At 36.8% G+C, this 19,165-nt stretch overlaps 2 protein-coding genes across 5 annotated transcripts; one reads left to right on the top strand and one right to left on the bottom strand.

Moving 5' to 3' along the window:
• Positions 1 to 177: 177 nt before the first annotated feature.
• asb18 (ankyrin repeat and SOCS box containing 18) lies at positions 178 to 7,985 on the bottom strand. Of its 3 annotated transcripts, none has more exons than XM_052564746.1 (5): positions 7,727 to 7,985; positions 2,072 to 2,339; positions 1,439 to 1,952; positions 1,110 to 1,223; positions 178 to 939 (listed from the first exon to the last, which is right to left on the bottom strand). In XM_052564746.1, the coding sequence occupies exons 1-5, from the start codon at positions 7,929 to 7,931 to the stop codon at positions 754 to 756; spliced, it is 1,287 nt and encodes a 428-aa protein (XP_052420706.1). In that variant the 5' UTR covers positions 7,932 to 7,985; the 3' UTR covers positions 178 to 753. The 3 variants fall into 3 exon arrangements, with proteins under 3 accessions (XP_052420706.1, XP_052420704.1, XP_052420705.1); XM_052564744.1 differs by lacking the exon at positions 7,727 to 7,985 and adding an exon at positions 5,472 to 6,148; XM_052564745.1 differs by lacking the exon at positions 7,727 to 7,985 and adding an exon at positions 3,127 to 5,026.
• A 1,283-nt stretch (positions 7,986 to 9,268) lies between these two features.
• Positions 9,269 to 18,539, top strand: LOC127965444 (COP9 signalosome complex subunit 8). Of its 2 annotated transcripts, XM_052566259.1 has the most exons (7): positions 9,285 to 9,453; positions 9,791 to 9,861; positions 9,951 to 9,999; positions 10,080 to 10,212; positions 16,243 to 16,350; positions 16,737 to 16,799; positions 17,547 to 18,539. In XM_052566259.1, exons 1-7 carry the CDS (start codon positions 9,382 to 9,384, stop codon positions 17,624 to 17,626), a joined length of 576 nt encoding a protein of 191 aa, XP_052422219.1. In that variant the 5' UTR covers positions 9,285 to 9,381; the 3' UTR covers positions 17,627 to 18,539. The 2 variants fall into 2 exon arrangements, with proteins under 2 accessions (XP_052422220.1, XP_052422219.1); XM_052566260.1 differs by lacking the exons at positions 16,243 to 16,350; positions 16,737 to 16,799; positions 17,547 to 18,539 and adding an exon at positions 13,289 to 14,493 and having other exon boundaries at positions 9,269 to 9,453.
• The last annotated feature ends 626 nt before the right edge of the window (positions 18,540 to 19,165 follow it).

Genomic DNA, 19,165 nt, shown 5'->3' with positions numbered 1-19,165 from the left:
CACTAATTAAAATAATATAGCATATACACCCACGTGAGATAAATTCCTTAGAAAAAAAAAAATATATATGTATTATATATATTCCACATCGATCAGGTCGCCCTCTCATGGCCGCCGTGAAATGACCAGACATTTAATTATTTAATAATAAAAAGAAAAATAACAACAACAACCAAATAAATAAATAATAACGTTTATTTAGTGCTAAAGTCATCTTACTACATTAAAACAGGTGCAATTCACAGGTACACACAAACAGCATTGATAATGTCAAGCGACAACAGCCAATAATCAAATGTCATGCACTGAGGCTGAAATGTCAGGATAAGGTCTCTTTCTTTAGCAGATTACTTATTTTTACCAATCCGATGCTATAGTTGTGTTCTGAGTAGCTACCAACCCTTACATATAGTAGGCTACACTGGAGAAATAAAAAAAAAAAATGACAGTCATACTTGACAAAAGATATTATTTTATTGACAGACAAAATTATTTCTTGATGAAATAATATGCATTAAACGTTAATATGAGCTGAAACTGCAACACACTGTCATTCAAACAATGAAATATTTTGCAAAGCTATTTACATTAATATATTAGATTATTTATATGAAAACAGGTGGAAAAAATACTATCTCTAAAAATGTCACTGTATGGTGACTATGCAAGTAAAACTCAAGGCAGTCATCTTTGTCAGAGTGTTACATTTATTGCATTAAAAACCCTTCTAAAGTTCCCTAAATGTTTCTGGTTCTAGTCAATGTACCCCTCCGGTTCCAAAAGAAGATACTGTTCAAGTGGCTTTGGTATGGGGAGCCTGGGAATGAGTGAGCAGCAGTTTTTCCCAAACTGGTTCCTCAGTGCAGACCGACACAGATGCTGTAAACTACGTGGTTTATACTCCAGTGCAAAGAGAGACTCATAAAAGGTTTTGTGAAGCTAAAAAAATAATAATAAATCATTTGTGTATTAACATGGTACAATAACACCAACAGCATCAGCATGCATTGACTCGTTCCAAAACTGATGCACTTCACCTGTAAGCCCTTTAGCACTGTTTTGCTACACTATTTTTGAAACATTTATTCTACATGTGAATCAAGACTTACATGAAAAATATCCTCAGGTATAGCCTCAACCCATTTGTAGGTCACAGGGACAAGTGTGTATGAGTTAAACAGGATTTCCACAGTTTTAGGTGCTGCAGCGCAAGCTGTTAATACCTTAAAACAAAAAACAAAAACATATGTAAATGAAAATCATTTATTTAAGTGATCATACCAAAAAAAAAAAAAAAGCAGATAAAAGAAATATGAATAAGTTATCAGCAAATTTAAACTTTAAATCAGCTTTTTTAATTGAAGAATGTTTATGCCATGAAATAAAAATATTGTTTAATATATAGAATAAACCTCAGGGCTATTATCTTAGTGTTCACCTTCAGCAGTGCTAGTGGCCAGACTTTAATAGATCCCCGATTTATCAAGGTCTGGACAACCCTGTGAGGTTCCCACTCTTGCCGAACCACAGAGCTTTGTAGAACACTCGATAACGGCGAACAACCGTTATAGTCAATGGCATTGATATCAGCCCCATGCTCCAAGAGAAGCTCCACCAGCTTAAGCTGCACATTGCGGGCAGCCTTGTGTAGAGGACTGCGGCGTTCTTTATCAGACAAATTAACCTTAGCTCCATAGGCCAGGAGGAGACGACAGATCTCGAGGTATCGTTCATCTTGGCTGTCGTCTGTCTTTTCTGGGGCAACTCCACAAACCACCCCCAGTGGCGTTTCACCAGAAGAGCTGCTATGGTTCACGCAGGCCCCGAATCGTAGGTACAGCTGTGCATGGTGGGGCAGACCGTGTCTAGCTGCCACATGCAGTGGTGTTTCATCCTCTTCTTCACTGGGTGAGTTCACTTTGGCACCATATCTCACCAAGGTTTTTGCACAACTACAATAGAAATTGTAATAATGGCAAATCATCAAAATTACTTTTAAATTATACCTATGATTATGTTATAAGGTGTAATAATATATAGTGTATTATGTATCATATTCATATGATGATACCGTAGTGATTGTGGTGTCCTGCAGAGATGTAAAGCAGTCAGTCCCTCGTCTGTCATCTGGTTAGGATTAGCCCCATGTTCCAGCAGCAGCTCTACACATTCAGTGTTGGCGTTTGCACAGGCCTCGTGAAGTGCTGCTTTTCCTCCTGCGATAAGGTTGGGACGTGCGCCGTGTTCCAGTAAATATTGCAGACATTCAGAGAAACCTTGTGCGGCAGCAATACACAGTGGGCTTGTCAGTTCTCTTTTATACTCCAAAGACCAAAGACCTGAAATGGGAAATAGTGTAGGTGTCAGACTGCCACAACTGATGTGTTTGAATAACTGAATGAATCTTATAGAAAATACACCAAAATTATACCTTTAAATAAAAAGTGACAGTCAAGACTTTTTAGATGTTATTTTTTTTAACTGCTTGAAACGAATACTCTTCTTTTGAACTTTTGTGGTACTTTTATGAAAAAGTGCATTAAGGAATCCACAAAACGATTAAGCAGCACAAATGTTTTCAACAGTGACAATAATAAGAAAAATCTTACTGACCCCAAACTATCAAGCAGTAGTGTATGTCAAACCATACAGGCATTTAGAAATTAGATAAATGTTTTTCATAGATTATACTCTAAAAATTAAATAAATAAACAGTAACTTCTGCTAATTGGTAAAAAAAACTTAAATAAACTTAAAATATTGAAAGTACTACTAGAAAGTCTAAAATATAATTTAAAATGCTCAATGAAAAAAAAAAAATGTGACCATGGACCACAAAACCAGTCATAAGTGTCAATTTTTCAAAATTGAGAGATGTAAATCATCTGGAAGCTGAATAAATAAGCTTTCCATTGATGTATGGTTTGTTATAGGACAATATTTGGCCGAGATACAACTATTTGAAAATCTGGAATCTGAGGAAAAATAAATAAATAAAAATTCTGAGAATAAACACAATCTTTGTTTTGTTCATCGGTCCTAAAAATAAAATAAAATAAATAAAAATAAAATACAATCTTTTTGATTCACTTCCAAAGTTTCTATACCACAAATGACTGTTTTTACCTGAGGGTCCAAAGGTGGTGTCTGTTCGAGCTTGCCACTCAAGTTCCTCACGGCTCACATTATAAAACACATCAACATCAATGTAGTTCCTTTTAAGGAGGTTACGAAGCCCTCTTGTGTCTCCCTTCACTACAGATCTATAGAGCCATAAGGAGCGTAAATGCGCTCTTTCCAAATGATCCTGTCCTAACTCACAGTTATCATCCAGCAGAGCCTGCCATCCATTCAGCTGCACGGTGGAACAGTGGTTCTCAAAGCGCATAGCTCTTAGCATCCTCTTACCTTTTCATAAGGCTTAGGTTTTCAAGGACTTGAGTTTATATAGTGCTAGTCATGTTTTCCTGTGGCTTCAAGCACTTTTTGGCTCTATATTTAGTAAGCCATTGTTCTCCATCAGTTGGTCATAGCTTACTGCGGCCATTTTTAGTTGTTGATGTATGAGATAGATGCTAAATCCCTTGAGCTTCTACCATCTATGCCTATTTGTTGTCTCTTGTTTTATTTGAAAAATACATTTAAGACAAGCTCCAATGATAAAGGGATCAGATTTTATATGCTACTTCCATGTATGCTTAAAAAAGGGGACTGAAGTGTCACACGTTAAATATTAAATAGAAGCAGAGAGATTAATTGCAATGGCAAAATCTCTTGGTTGTACAAGAGCATTCATTTCGGGGGCACTCCAAGAAAATCTTTACTGGAATCTGCAGAATGAGTCGTAGGGGTGTTGCATGGAGACAGACCCAAACAGTAACTCACATCAGGGCTCTTGAGTACTGATTCATATGCACAGAAGATTACCACAATCCCTTAGAAATCCTGTTTCAACTCCACACAGATTCCTCATCATAGTAATCCTGCATTCACGAAGCACAATGCTGTGAGTTAAGTGATAAAGGACTTGTAGAGCATGGTACTTTAGTCTATTTTAGAAGACGCAAGCTTTCTTCTAGCAGGAAAAGCTTCAGTATGTCAGTGTGTCTCGTGTAAGATGCCTGTCTCATCAAAAGGAGTGCAGGGAATGTGAGGGGTGTTTATTAGCAGACACGCTGTCCAGTAAAATCCTGGATTACAATATGACTCATATGTGTCATATATCCAGGTCATATCCTATTTACAGCCCCTCATTACCAAAACAGTTCAATCTGATTGGTCACTAGCTTTTTTATTTTTTATTTTTTCGCATATTCTATGAAAATGTAATTGTGTATTAAAAGGATAGTTCACCCAAAAATGAAAATTCTGTCATACATGTCTTATGTCATTCCAGTCCAAACCCATAAAACTTTCATTCATCTTTGATTGAGCTTCAGCATGTGATGTGCTCAGTTTACAATGTGAGCTCTTTATATGGCATCAATGGCTCCATGAAAAACCTGTAACATCTATCGAACATTTCTGTTGTACAAAAGGTTCTTAATATTGTTGAAAGGTTCCTCCAAACATTAAAATAGTCTACACACTATGTGGAACATGTTTTTTTATATAAAAGCATGTCTAAACAGAGTAGTGTGGGTTTTAGTTAATGGGTTAGGAGCGGTGGTGGTGGCATTTCATTTCATAAAACCCTAGGGTACAGCTAGGCGTTCCAGGGGTGGGGGGTGATGGGTCCCCTTCAGTTGAAATCCAATGAAAAACCAGGGTATGGCTGAAGGCTGTGCCTGGTTTAAAATAACATGAGGATGAGTAAATGATGACATATTTTTCCTTTGTGGGGTGAACTCCCCCTTTAATATTAGTATAATAATACGAGCTTGATCTGAGAGACCAAACAAGGTAACTAACATTTGCTGGTGAACAACATGGTTTTGCTGGATCACCAAGTAGTCCAGCACAGAACAAGCAGTAGTCCAGCACTGCTCTCTGGTTAAGCCATTTTAGAAGCCTGTTAAGTGCACCAGGTAAACTGTATCCCATTCTGGGAACCAGACTACAAAATGTAACATATGTTGGTGTTATTCACAACAGATGCACAACATATGCTGCATTTTAACAGGATATTGTAGCTCAAGAACATGACTGATATGAATATATACTGTATATATATATATATATATATATATATATATATATATATATATATATATATATATATATATATATATATATATATCTTAATTGTATAATTTTATAAGGTTATAGATTATACTTTACTCTGAAACATTTTGAATGCATAAAATATTAATGTACACATTTCTGCAGACTTCAGACCAACATGATGCTGATATATATATATATATATATATATATATATATATATATATATATATGATGCTGATATATATATATATATATATATATATATATATATATATATATATATATATTCATCAAATCTGACTCACCCAATTTCTGAGCAGTCCACAGCAGTTCATCGCTCTGAAATTCAAGAACTTTGTTCAGTTGCTCTGGATCAGAGAATCCATCCTGCATATCTCTCCAGTGGTGGGATAGAAGGTCATTGAGAACAGGGGGACAAAGGAAGTCTATCCCTGGTTGTTTATAACCCTTGCTCTTTTCTTTCCTGACACCCTGTCTGCTGTCTAAAGACGACCGCCTTCTCTCTTTCAAGAATGTGGCCTTTCGACTAACAACACACGCCCCACTGCCTTGGGAGAGCATGGCTAATATTGACAGTCCTTTCCACTTCTTACCTGTCTGATTTTATGGCTATTTATATCATCACTGTTGCTCTTTATCTTGTATTTTTAGTACAAATGACATGTGATCAGCAGGGTAAATGGATGACAAGGGGGCCTTAACCATTGTTTTCATCAACAACACAGAGGCTGAGTGTCAGGAGAGGTCAGTTTGATAAATATGCCAGATGCACAGCTGAATGGAAAGCATTACTGATGATATCACCACTGCACAAACCAAGAATAGAATCAAACTCTCCATTTCAACAAGTCATGAGGTGCGAAGGCATTGTCCTCCAATCACAGCTGACTGGGAATCTGATCCTCACCAGTGTTTTACATTGTGACCTTAATTCCAAAAGTGCCCTGAGCTTTCAGCTGTAATTCCAGTGAGAAGTCAAAGGGCAACGGTTTCTCCTTGATGCAGACTATTTAGTTTATTTAACATTAACTGTGCTGATCACTGGCATTAAGTCAAAACAATTTGTTAAATATAGGGCTTTAAGGTTCTTATTGCTATTATAGGTAGTTCTTATGCAGCTGTGTAGTTGCATTTGAAAGATGTCATTAGCTGCACTATCATGTGACCTCACATGTGGCTGCTGAATTTAAAATATCTGTCAATGAGCTGATGACATACCTGAGTATTAAAAGGGGTCATATGACCTTGCTAAAAAAGAACATTATCTTGGAAGTAACCTACAATGTGTCTGTGGCACAAAGGCTGTTTCTATAAAGTTGGGGAGTTCTAACTTTGCAAGGACAATTTGACGCTTCTAACTCACAGCATGTAAGTACTTTTTTATATATAAATAATTTTCCACTGAAGATTCAAAGGCGAATTTTGAACAGTTTTGAGTAAAGTTTGTTGTTTTTTGTTTCTCTGATCACAAATGCAGACATGGTTTTATGTTTAAGCAGGAGGATATGCAATGCAACATGTAAAAAGACAGTATAAGTCATTATAATCAATAATTATGTCCCCACTGGATGCAACAAATCCCTCGTTTGTAATGAGTTTTATTGGTTTTGTCTCCATGTGCTGGGAGACAGTGTTCTGTCAGAATAAGGGCACCACAGTATGGTGGAAGCGTAATATTTATGTCATATGCTTGAGGCATTTGGCCAATCACAATGCACTGGATAGCTGGCCAATCAGTGTACACCTCGCTTTTCAGAACGATGAGCTTTGTAAAAATTGACGCGTTCCAGAAAGGCATTGAGGAGCAACAATAATGTACATTATGTGGAAAATAATGTGTTTTTGAACCTTAAACTATATAAACACATTGTATTCCGCCAAATACACAAAATAATGTTCTTTTTAGCGATGTCATATGACCCCTTTAATGGTTCATTGCTTTATATATTACAATGTGGGTGTGACAATAAAGCATTTAGCTTAACTTCTCAGTTTTAGCTTTGGCTGAAGGTATATTTATATTGCATTTTTGTTTGCTGCATATTTCTCAGAATTTGCATTACAAAAAGAACTGAAAACCCTCAGTTTAGTAGTTCGGAAGGTCTACAGACTGGCAGAAATGCTGGGAGCTGTAACAATTACATTTTTGAAAGGGGTTACCATGCTGAAAATAATCATAATTAAAAAAAAAAAAAAAAAAAAAAAAAAAAAAAAACATGGTTGGCTGGTTTTAGCTAGTCAGAAGGCTGGTTGTTGAAACCAGCAATTTCTAGTATCTTAGGCTGGTTTTAGTTTTTTGATTATTATATATATATATATATATATATATATATATATATATATATATATATATATATATATATATATATATATATATTTTAATCAGGGTTCTATACAAAATATTAAATAATTTTTTAAGCGGATTTGATTTATGGGACTAAAATATGCTAATTCTGCAATTAAGTGTGAAAACTTCAAAAGTTTGCATGTAATCATACATTTTCCAGCATCAATCAAGGCCTGTTTGTGTCGTACTTACCCAACAGTACAGCTGGGGGGAGCACAACACCAGGGTCTTTCATCCAGTCATCATTTGACAACTCTATGATGATATTTGGATTTCCTTTGCTTGCCTCTGTGAGAAGGGTCTGTACAAATGCAGAGTCCTCCTTACTTTGAGCTTCTTTAAGAGCCTTAACAAATTCTGATTCAACAGGGTGATCTAATATAATGTCGTCTGACATTGTTTGATAACACTCTCAGTAGGGTTTTCCCCTTTCATACTAAGCCCGAGACTGTGAAGTTTCATATGTGGCACATCTGTTGTTGTTCTCTGTGGTTACATCTAAATATAGACAGGTCCAACTGTAAGTTGATCTAAATGTTTATAAGACTAGCGTGAGCATTTACACCATGCAAACCCACAGTGAAGCAACAAAAAACAGTGTAATTAATTGTAAATTTACACTCACAATACAAACTGTTTTCATTTTGTGCAATTTCAGAAAGTCTTACAGGGGTCCTATTATGCTCTTTTACAAAGTCTTGATTTTGTTTTGTGGGTGTACTAGAACAGGCTCTCATACTAGGTTGCTCGAAAAACACATTATTTTTTTCACATATTTTACATTATTACAACACCTCTCTCCCCAGTCTGGCATGAACGGCTGGAATAGTTCTTGTATCAAATGAAGGCCCACCTTCTGAAATACGAAATGTGCTGTGATAGGTTAGCTGCGCCAGTCTGTGTTGTTATTGCCAGCACTCTGTGCCTTGTCGGGAAATGTCATGCCCCTTACCATATTCTTCTGCAAGCTTCAGTGTAAATATTGTCAAAATCTAATCAATTTGAGCGCGATTTAAACCCAGATGATTCTAGTCACTCTAAGTTCATCTGCTTTGGGAAAGCTAGCATGTCTCTGACATAGTGATAACACTCGCTGCCTTCTCTAGAGCAGCTCAACCAGGGCTTGTCCCATTTGTTGGTATTTGTGACATCACAAATCCTGGCAAATATACATTGAAGTCCAAAAGAGTCATTCGTTGTAGTATTTGAAAAGTAATTTTTGTTAAATAAAATATTTCATTTTGAAGAGTTTTTTGAGCTTTGTAACTTTGCAGATCTTTTTTTTATGCTCAAACAGCAACAATACAGAATAACTAAAGTTGAAAAAGTTAAAAAGCATTATAGGACCCCTTTGAATTTCCAAACATCTCCATGTGTAAGCATATATCCCACAGTAAGGATCTGATTTAGGAGACGTGTTTCTAAATACAGTTCAATAAGAAGTGGATAGACAGCGAGAGAGGATCTGTGGACATGCTCTTCTCACTAGACATAAACCTGGTGAGCAGCTGGCCAGCAGTATCGGAACAGTCAATCAAGTCAACAATATTATGCTGTTCTGAGAAGAGCAGTTCATAGAGCTGCTGTAAACCCATAATCTGTCCTGTACTGCTTTAACAGAATACACAAATGGGTCTCTGAAAGAGAAACTCTTTAACCTCCGTGCTCATTTTTGTTTTCCTGCTATAGCATCCAAAAAGGTAATAGGTCAACGATCCCAGGATTCTGGGAGTGTGTAGTGGCGTCGTTTGCCCTCCAGTCCAGCAGGTGTCAGTGAGGAGTCGCAGAGCCAGCGCAGCGGCGGTTTTGTTTTCCTTAGCTGTTAGCATACGAAGCTGCTGTAAAAGATGCCTGTGTCTGTCATGATGGCTGAATTTGACGAAAAGCTGCTGTTGCAGTTTGAAACCCAAGAGCTGGAGGTAAAACAGACGAAAAAGTTTATATAATAATGCTTTTATTCCGCAGATGTCTGTTATTTGGTAAACTGCTACAGTAATTTGGTCGTCAGATGAACAACACTAACGTTAGTCATGAAAAGACAACTCTGGGCATACATATAAGATAAAATAAATAGAAATGTATTGTTGTTATTGTGGAATACAACTTATTTGTACGTGTATATGTTTTATGTGTAGCAATAATTGTCCTTGTGCACGTGGTTATCTATTATTGTATAACGGACGTGTTTGTCTTGCAGTTTATATGCAAGTTGCCAAATTAATCTATTTGATATTTATAATTTACATTGTATCTTAGGCTCCTGGTGGCATTGCTACGCCTCAGGTGTATTCCCAGTTACTAGTCCTGTATCTCCTGAACAATGACATGTGAGTATGGTATATATATATATATTTCATGTTAATTAATATTTATGTTGTCAGTTGATTTTCTCATAACATTAATTTGCTTTATGCAGGAATAATGCCAGATACCTTTGGAAACGGATACCACAGGCAATCAAAACAGTGAGTTTTAAATTTGGATCTAGTTAGTCTAACATAAAACAAAATCAATTTAATTTCTCTGATACAGATTTTAATTACAGGCAAACCCAGAACTGGCTGCTATATGGGCTGTAGGACAGCGTATCTGGCAGCGAGACTTTCCAGGGATCTACACAGCTATTGATGCTTGCCAGTGGTCTGAAAACATTCTCCCTGTGATGGAAGCTTTAAGAGGTACTGAGATCATGTGGTTTGGGGTTTATGCTGTATTTTATTCTTTATTCCTAAATTTGAATTTATAATGAAGTAGGATAGAATGACCTTGACATTTTCCTATGCTCTGTAGTTCTTTTCTTTTTTTTTTTTATGACACATCCTCCTCGAAATGATCTGGCAATAAAAAGATGGTAGGGTTGCCATGCTTTGCAAAGTAGTGGAATAAAAGCTTTAATTTTCAGCATTTATGTATGACAAAGCTGCTTGTTTCAAGCTTTTTTGTTTTTAACAGAACCTGAGGCAAAAGCCCCCACCCCTTTAAAGCCATGTGTTGTGTCATGATCATAAAATAACACCCTTACCCTTTCCTGTACAGTGAGATTTCAGTGTTGAAATACTGGAGGGATGACAAACAAGTTTCATGTCAAGTACTGGAAGTACTTTGCTATTTTCAATAGGGCTGTAGTCAACCAAAGAAATGCTTAGTCGACCAAAGTCCTGTCCTGCGCAACGAACAGTCGACTAAAAAAAAAAAAAAAAAGATGCGATGTTTAGCATTTTGATTGAACATTTATGAAACAATTGTCATAGAGCATTTATAAAACAACAACGAAAAAACATCAATAATACATAAAACTATAATAATAATACGGTTCTTTGAAAATTAAGAGATTCTTTTAACTGCAAAATGAGGAGCTCTGTCCTAGGTCTATAGTGACAATCACAATCGTGCACCTGACCACACCTAACCAACTCCACGTCTGGAGTTAATGACAAAATGTTGTCATCATTAATCACTTACCCCCATGTCGTTCCAAACCTGTAATAGCTTCAGTCATCTTCGGAAAACAATTTAAGATATTTTGGATGAAAACAGGGATGCTTGTGACTGTTCCATTCACTGCCAAGTGAAATACACTGTCAAAGTCAAGAAACCGCTTTTGTGTAGTAGTATGTTAACCTCAATGAAAATTATAATTTTCTGAGAATTTAATATATTTATTATTAAGTAGAATCAGAAAATAACATTAGCATCATTTGGTATCAAATTAAAATTGCTGGACAATTAGGTGTAAATTCTCAAATTGCTTAAAAAATGGTTAATAAAGAAAAAAAAAGACTTTTACCCTTCAATATTTTATATATATATATATATATATATATATATATATATATATATATATATATATATATATATATATATATATATATATATATATATATATATATATGAGGGGGCTGTTGATATAAAACAATCAGCTGTGTTTTCAACAAATGTTAGTATATGGGGTAAAGGAGAGATCTAATTATGCACTTAGCATTACCAAACAAATTCCTAGACAGATTCAGACAATTTAACAGGATAGAACGTTAATCGACCTCTACTTCAAGCTAAAGCTGCAGTCCTTAAGTTTAGCCTCTTTGTTGTCATCTATTTTTGAAAACCTTGAATTATATTCCATGCGTGGGTTGTGATCCAGCATGGGTGAATCTGTTTTGAGGTGAATGTGTAGCCGTCTTTCATCACATCGGTGTGGAAATTCACTGTACTTATTAATCACAGATTCTAGCCTATGTCTTGGAAATTATGACCCAAATAAGAATTTTTACCACATATTGTCATCTGAAAAAGTAACAAGTCTCCCACACTTTGTTCTGACCAACTGAGGAAAAAAGCATTACAAAAAACCATGCTACCAATGGTGATTTAATCTATGACGTGAATGTTCATAGTGACCCATGTATTGGTGGATTATTTTTACTGATCCATGTAGGGACCTGCACGATCCTTCAAAAGGCCTAGTATATGGTACAACAACTTTATGTTTACAGACGTGACGTAATGAAGCAGTGCCGTGCTTGAATTTCCCACAAAAACCTACCCGAACCACTCAAATTGGAAATTTTTATAAATTAACCGTTGTGAATCAGGCTAAAGTAAGGCGATAGTTTCGAACACTGGCTTGTTATGTACTTGCGCTAATACTAATTTTGGATAATTTTTTAACCCAAAAAAGTTACAGACTGCAGTTTCAATTACTTAATTAGTCAGATTTTGATTTTAAAATTTATCCTGGGAAGTGGCCCATATCTTGTTCCCGGATTCCATTTCAAGTGGTTCAGGACTAAACTTAGCTCAGTCATTAACTTGGCATATTCACAGGCAAGTGTGAATCCTTTGAATGATGACTGTTTTCTGGGACAATTACATTCGACTTTATTAGTACTCTGTGATTTTCATGTTAAAAAAAAAGTAAGATGACAACAATTATTTTGCAATCTCTTGACGTATTTAATAAAGTATCTTCAGGGAATGTGCTAAAACACAGCCTTCATTTGATCCCCACATGCCAGCATCTGATCCACCCAGTCCAAAGATAGGTTAAAAATAACCCTTTCCATGTGTCCATGGGTTCCCTATGTACTGGGTTTTAAGACCTCAACAGTTGTTTGTTTTAAAAGCAAATTACTCAAGATTATTTGAACAATAATTACATTTGAAAAATCAAACATTTCGAGTGATTTGTGTGGGTTGTTCCTCAAAATATAATATCTTCTGAATACAAGGGGGAAAGAATGGTGTAGGTGAATGTAGGTTCATTTTTTGTTATTTTTGGTATCTGGTCACTTATTTAAGGTGCCAAGTCAAAATAGACTGCTTATCGCACAATTTAGGGTTTTCTTCTTGTAAAAAAGGTCATAATTATTCTGTGCAGGACAGAAATTAGCAATAAAAATTCAGAGGGTTTGTTTTCTTGACATGAAACATGTTGTCACCCCTCCAGTATTTCAACATTGAAATCACACTGTACAGAAAAGGGTAAGGGTGTTATGGTATCATCATGACACAACACATGGCTTTAGAGGGGTGGGGGCTTTTGCTTCTCCAAAAATGAATCTTGAAAACAAGTGGATAGGAATGTGTGCTCTGATTGGTTGGAGGAATGGCATGTCATCCACTGGCCGAGGTTAGTATAAAGGCCAGGGCCACTTTGCCCCAGAACAGATCTAACAACTGCAGGGAATCATTTACTGCCGTGCCACAGCTTATTTTTTTACTTTTTGGGGGAAGACAGCCATTGAAGTTATACAGCAAAAGGCTTCAAATCGACCCTTAACATGGACATTCAGCGAGCTTCCTCATTGTTGGGGTCTCCTGGCTCCATGGAGAGCCTTGAGAAACAACTAAGCTGCCCGATTTGTTTGGACATGTTCACCAAACCGGTGGTGATACTGCCCTGTCAGCATAACCTGTGCCGTGGATGTGCTAGTGATCTTTATGACTCTCGAAACCCATATCGTTTCTCTGGTGGTGTCTTCCGGTGCCCTACTTGCCGTTTTGAAGTGGTTCTTGATCGTCATGGCGTGCATGGACTTCAGAGAAATCTTCTGGTTGAGAACATAATTGACATATACAAACAGCAGCAGGAAGGTGGAAGTGGTGGCAGCACCACAGAAACGCCGATAAAACCTAAAAGCTCTAAAGAACCAATGTGCCAAGAGCATGAGGACGAGAAGATCAACATCTACTGTGTGACTCACCAAGTTCCCACTTGCTCCATGTGTAAAGTCTTCGGCCAACATAAAGACTGTGAAGTGTCACCACTTGCTAGTGTCTATCAGGCTCAAAAAGGGGAGCTGAGTAATGCCATTGATGCTCTTGTGGCAGTTAATGGTCGCCTTCAAGCATTGCTTAACCAGATGGAGGAGGCCTGCACAACTGTTCAGGACAATGCTCAAGGTGCCAAGCAAAGGCTTGGTGAATGCTTCGATTCCCTGTATGCAGCCTTGGAAGAGCGTAAGAATGCCCTCTTGGAACGTATAACCAAGGAGCAAGATGAGAAGATAGATGCCCTCAGGAGTCTGGCCAAGCGTTATGGGGATCGTCTTCAGGCAGCCACAGAGTTGACGGACACTGCCCTGCAAGCACTGGAGCAAAGCAGTGCTGCAGATTTCCTGCTGGCCTCCAAGAACCTGATTGCACAGACAAAGGATGTGACGAAGAGCTCATTGGCTGAAGAAAGGCCTGAGCCAGGCTTTGAAAGAATGGACCATTTCACTCTGGATACAGAACAAGTGGAGACTTTGTTGTCCAAGATGGACTTTGGAGGAGATGATGATGAAGAATTTGAAGATGCTGAAGATCAGGAAGAAGAGTAAATGGGAATAGTTTCATAGAGGGCAAATAGGATGTGATGAAGGACAAGCAGATCAAGCAAGGACAATAGCAATGAGAGAGACACAGGTTTAATGTTCGTATATCACTGCTACGCAGTGTCAGCATTTCAACTTTGATGACAATAAGAATATTTCAGAATAACTAGGTGCCACTTTTATACTTTTTATAATGTAGTTGCTGTTGTCACTTTTAAAGTTATCTTCTTTTACATGTTTTACTTAGCATTGTTGTAACAGTATGTGGTTATACAGTTCTGTTTACTCAAATGTGGACTTAATGCTTTGATATTAAATAAAATGTTCAAATTTATTGAGATGAGTTTATTTACTTTACAATTATTTTATTTAAACATATTTTCAGTACAAATCAAATGTCAAATTTAAGAAGCAGTTTAAACAGAATATATTGGAAATGGAAAATACTCCAAAGGTTGCTGTTTACAAGTAAACTCTGTGCACTCCTTGCCCTCAACTTTCTTCTCTGGTTAAAGGCACATGCTATTTTTAAAAGGTAAGAGGATGAGATATAGCTGGGGGACCTTGGGGGTAGAATTCCAGAATAGGACAGATGGACACTGCCTTCACCTCCCCCAGCACTGCAGCAGCTCTAGCTATTCATGATTTCAGGTCAAGGCAAGTGAGAAATCAGGAACTGGAAATCAGGTTGTCTAGCATGGATTGACAAGCATAAAAAAAAAAGCAACAAGCAAAAATCCTATTAAATCCTCCAAATGTAATTTGTTGCTTGTGAGGTGGTAAGACCAGACATATTTCACACATGGAGTCAATCTGAATTTCTTTCTGTAGAGGGCATCCTTGTATAACATGCTCTTGTCTATGTGTAATTTCTAAATGGCGGGCTTGTTGGCTCTGCTTACTGTCCTTGTGTTGCATACAAGTAGCTGTTAGTAGACACTGTTGCTATGAGTGTTGCTATTTACTTAGTCTTCAAAGCATACCCCTGTGTTTGATTTAATGGAGTTTATAAGTAATTGTCTGGATCCAAAGCAATATATTTGTATACCTGGGTTAATGGATAATGTCACACTTATAATTCCTTTAAGTTTCTTGAAGTACTTAAAGTCCAATGTAGTAATAAAAAGTGACAGATACAATGACAGACACCAAGAATGCATTTATTTGAATTAAAAATTTAGCAGAAATATTATTACCATTTTAAATTATGGGTTTCTATTTTATTATATTTTGAAATATAGCTTATGGCAAAGCTTAATTTTTTTAGCAGCCATTACTCCAGTCTTGAACGTCACCTGATTCTTCAAAAATCGTGTAATATTCTGATTTGGTGCTCAAGAAACATATCTTATTATTGATTTTGTGGCAAACTCGGTATATTTGAAAAATATTTTTTAAAGAATATATAGAATAGAATAAAAAAAGAAAACTTTATATAAATATTTTCAATCAAAGTGTCATTAAACCCCTGTTTTAGCACTGGTCGTTCACACCTCAGATTTGAAAAGTACGTAAATGGTTGCATAAAGTTGTGGGAGTGAAGAAGGAAGAAAATAACAATTAAAACACAGACCTACAACACACTCATTATAGAGACTTGTTGTTTTTTGGTGTGGGGGGGGGGTTCAACTAAATGGGTGTGAACTGCTGTCTGTATAAAGTTTAAGACCACTGTTGTACTGTTATGAAACATAAAAAATGGTTTAGTGCATTTTCCAAAGTGTTGTTATAGTACTTTAACTGTCACCAGTACCTTCTTTCCTTGTCCGTGCCTGGGTGTGTGCAAAGATGCAGAATATAGAGTGAAAGGAAAGAGTATGCAGGTGTGTTGGGAGATTACCACCTTTTTAAAAATATTTGTGTTTTTCCTCTTGTGCTTCATGTTACTTACAGAGTCCACCCGTAGGAGGGCATATGGGCTAGTAGCGCAAGCTTACACCTCTATCAGTGCAGAGGACTTCGCTGCCTTTGTGGGATACTCTGTAGAAGAGGCGGTCAAAGGTACATAATCCAAGACACTGAGTGCTGCAAAAATATTAAATATTATATTTATATTATATTTAGGGATTAATTATTGTTATTAATTAAATAATTTTGTGTATGTTGATATATGGATTTCCCCCCCTAACTTTTTTTTTTTTTGCTTATTCTGTCTGTTCCAATCAGTATTTCATATTTAAAAACAAAAACATTTAAACAAGTCTGAAGTTATTTTGAAATACTCTTACATATAATTGGCCATCATTAGAATAAAAGTTAATTTAATTTGGCTGTGATGATTTCTTGATCTTCTGCAAAAGCAGTGCAACTTGTATTGGTTTAGAGATAAATGTGAACAACCTTCTGTTGTCTTTGTGATATAAATGTCTGTTTCTCTTTCTTTTAAGGTGTAGTTAGCCATGGGTGGCAGGCGGATCCAAACACCAGGATGATCATGCCACAGAAACCAGGTGGGGGCACTGTTTCACTTCTTATTACCAATAAGAACAGATGTTTCTTCCCCCCACTCTATGACTCATACCTCCATAAGGTTTCATTCAGGGCCTCTCCTCTTTACAAAGCGCTTGTTCCAACCAGTTAACGGTTCTGCAAGGTTTTTTTTTTCATAACAAGCATGTGAGTTGGTGACTTCACTCAGACTCCACTTTCATCCTGCTCTCATGTTTGTCGCTGATTGGCTCTCACAGTTTCTGAAAGATTCCTTCATTTTGTAAACAACGAGAATTTCATTTGTTTTTGGTCACCTTATGTTCATCATTCTTTCATGCGGTGTGTTTTAGTGCACAGCTTTTTATGTGTTCGCCTGTAACCATTGAGAACTGTTTTTACGAGAGACATTTAGTCCAAAGGAACACGAACAAGCAGCATCTGGGTTTCTGCATGGGCCTCGTGAGACAGTGCAGATGTCTGTAATGCATTTAAATAACTGATGATTGAGAAATTATTCCCAGTACCGATGACCTGCAGCTTTCACTGAGAGCAGCTGATGTTTATTAATTCAACACCGTTGCCATGACATTTTTCTTTCTTGCATAAGCTGTTACATCTGTAACCGATCCTGTTGCACATATATTCTTGTTCTGTGCTCGACATTGTTTACATTCATATGTCTATGTGTTATAGAGCAGATCGTATGGGGCTTGAAGGAATCCCCTCCTCTCTCATGTTTTCTTCTGCCTTCCTTCCCCTCTCACCAGATCCGCCCCCGGTCTCTCTGGTTCCCAACGAACAACAGCTGGCCAGACTCACAGACTACGTGGCTTTTCTTGAGAACTGATAAGCACTCCACCCTCTTCTTCACCACCTCTGTTTTACCGAAGAAACCTGTGGAATCCAGGACCCTTCACACACATTTATCTGTCCTGCTTCAGTGATGGAGCCACCATCTTTCTTTTGTCTGTTTTGCTTCTTGAACTTGTCAGCCACAGTGATGTAGGAAAGTTCCTAATTCTTTTACATCTACTGTGGAGTATGACATTGCTGTCAATATTGTAAATGATTGTTTTTCAGCATAAATGCTTCACTATATGCACATATTGTTCAGGCTTTTTGTGCTGTTTTCATATTACTGGTCAAAATCACATCCTTATGTAATTTCATAATAACAAAGATGATGGTTAGGACTTCCTTTTACAAATTGTGTACAAAATCACTCTTCAGAATGAGTAGACATTTGTCTAGACATGTAATAAAGTTTTTATCATATAAATTTGGGCACATTAGACAAAATTACTTCTTGCAGTATTTAATGCATTCAGTTATGCACTGTATAAACAATATTCTCTTATGTTTTTGCAGTGAATAAAATGTTAACTTTTTAACCACTAAACATTTTTTTTTTCTCGTTATATAATAATTTATGAAAGTCAGTTATGAGGGAATTGTTCAGTTTATGATAGCTGGGGAACAAAAAAAAACTTGTCATTCCTAGCAAAGGTATTGTTTACCAGTGCAGACAGCCGACAGCTCAAAGCAGCTTATTTTGGGAGGCGCAGAGTTGTGTTTAAGATGTTTTCCACTGTCTGACAAGTGTTTTGTTGACTGTGCATCTCTGTCTGTCTGCTATTCAGATGTTTTGCTCTGCCGCTGGTTTCTCACGCAGAGTGGATTTGAAAAAGCAGAGGAGCCAAACCAGCTGTTGGCCACTGTCACATCCTTTCAGCTTGAGAATAAAAGTGCGATGCATATGATACTGTGAGAATGTTAACCTGATCCATTTTACCATATGTGTCTTCGGATTTTATCTTCCATATTGCATTTGCCCATCTTTTTGCAGTTTGAGGTTGCACCAACCTGGTCCTATCCAGTTTTTGACTAATATTATTATTATGGACTTGTGTTTAAGTTTCTAAGTGCCCGGGTCTAGCATCTTGCCTAAGGTTATTGGAAAAGAGTTGGCTGTCTGGCACTTGACAAGTTTACTGTTTGCCCCTTATCTGGCATGAAACCCCTCAACTTTTACGTCAATGACTGAACCGTTATGTTTATTCTTAGCATATTTAATTTCTGAATATTTTAAAGGAGACTCTGTTTCTAATTCTTTAGACTGCCAACATAATCCTGCAAACTTCAGTTTAGTCTGTTCTCTAAAAAACAAAAACAAATGTTGGAATGTTGACAGATGCCTCATTTGGTTGTGCATTCTTTTCCCATGTGCTCTATCACAGTGTGACAAAGACTGGAAGGACTTTGCTCTACTGAGAGGTAAATGTGTTAAACCTGCAGACTTCGTTTTAATTATTACTTGGACCAGCCTGATTTCCTTTGATTTTATATTTCTATATATTATATCATATATTTTAAGCTGTATGATCAA

The sequence above is a fragment of the Carassius gibelio genome, chromosome B9 (assembly GCF_023724105.1).
Source record: "Carassius gibelio isolate Cgi1373 ecotype wild population from Czech Republic chromosome B9, carGib1.2-hapl.c, whole genome shotgun sequence".
NCBI lineage: Eukaryota > Metazoa > Chordata > Actinopteri > Cypriniformes > Cyprinidae > Carassius > Carassius gibelio.
This window is presented reverse-complemented; position numbering and strand designations above follow the sequence as displayed.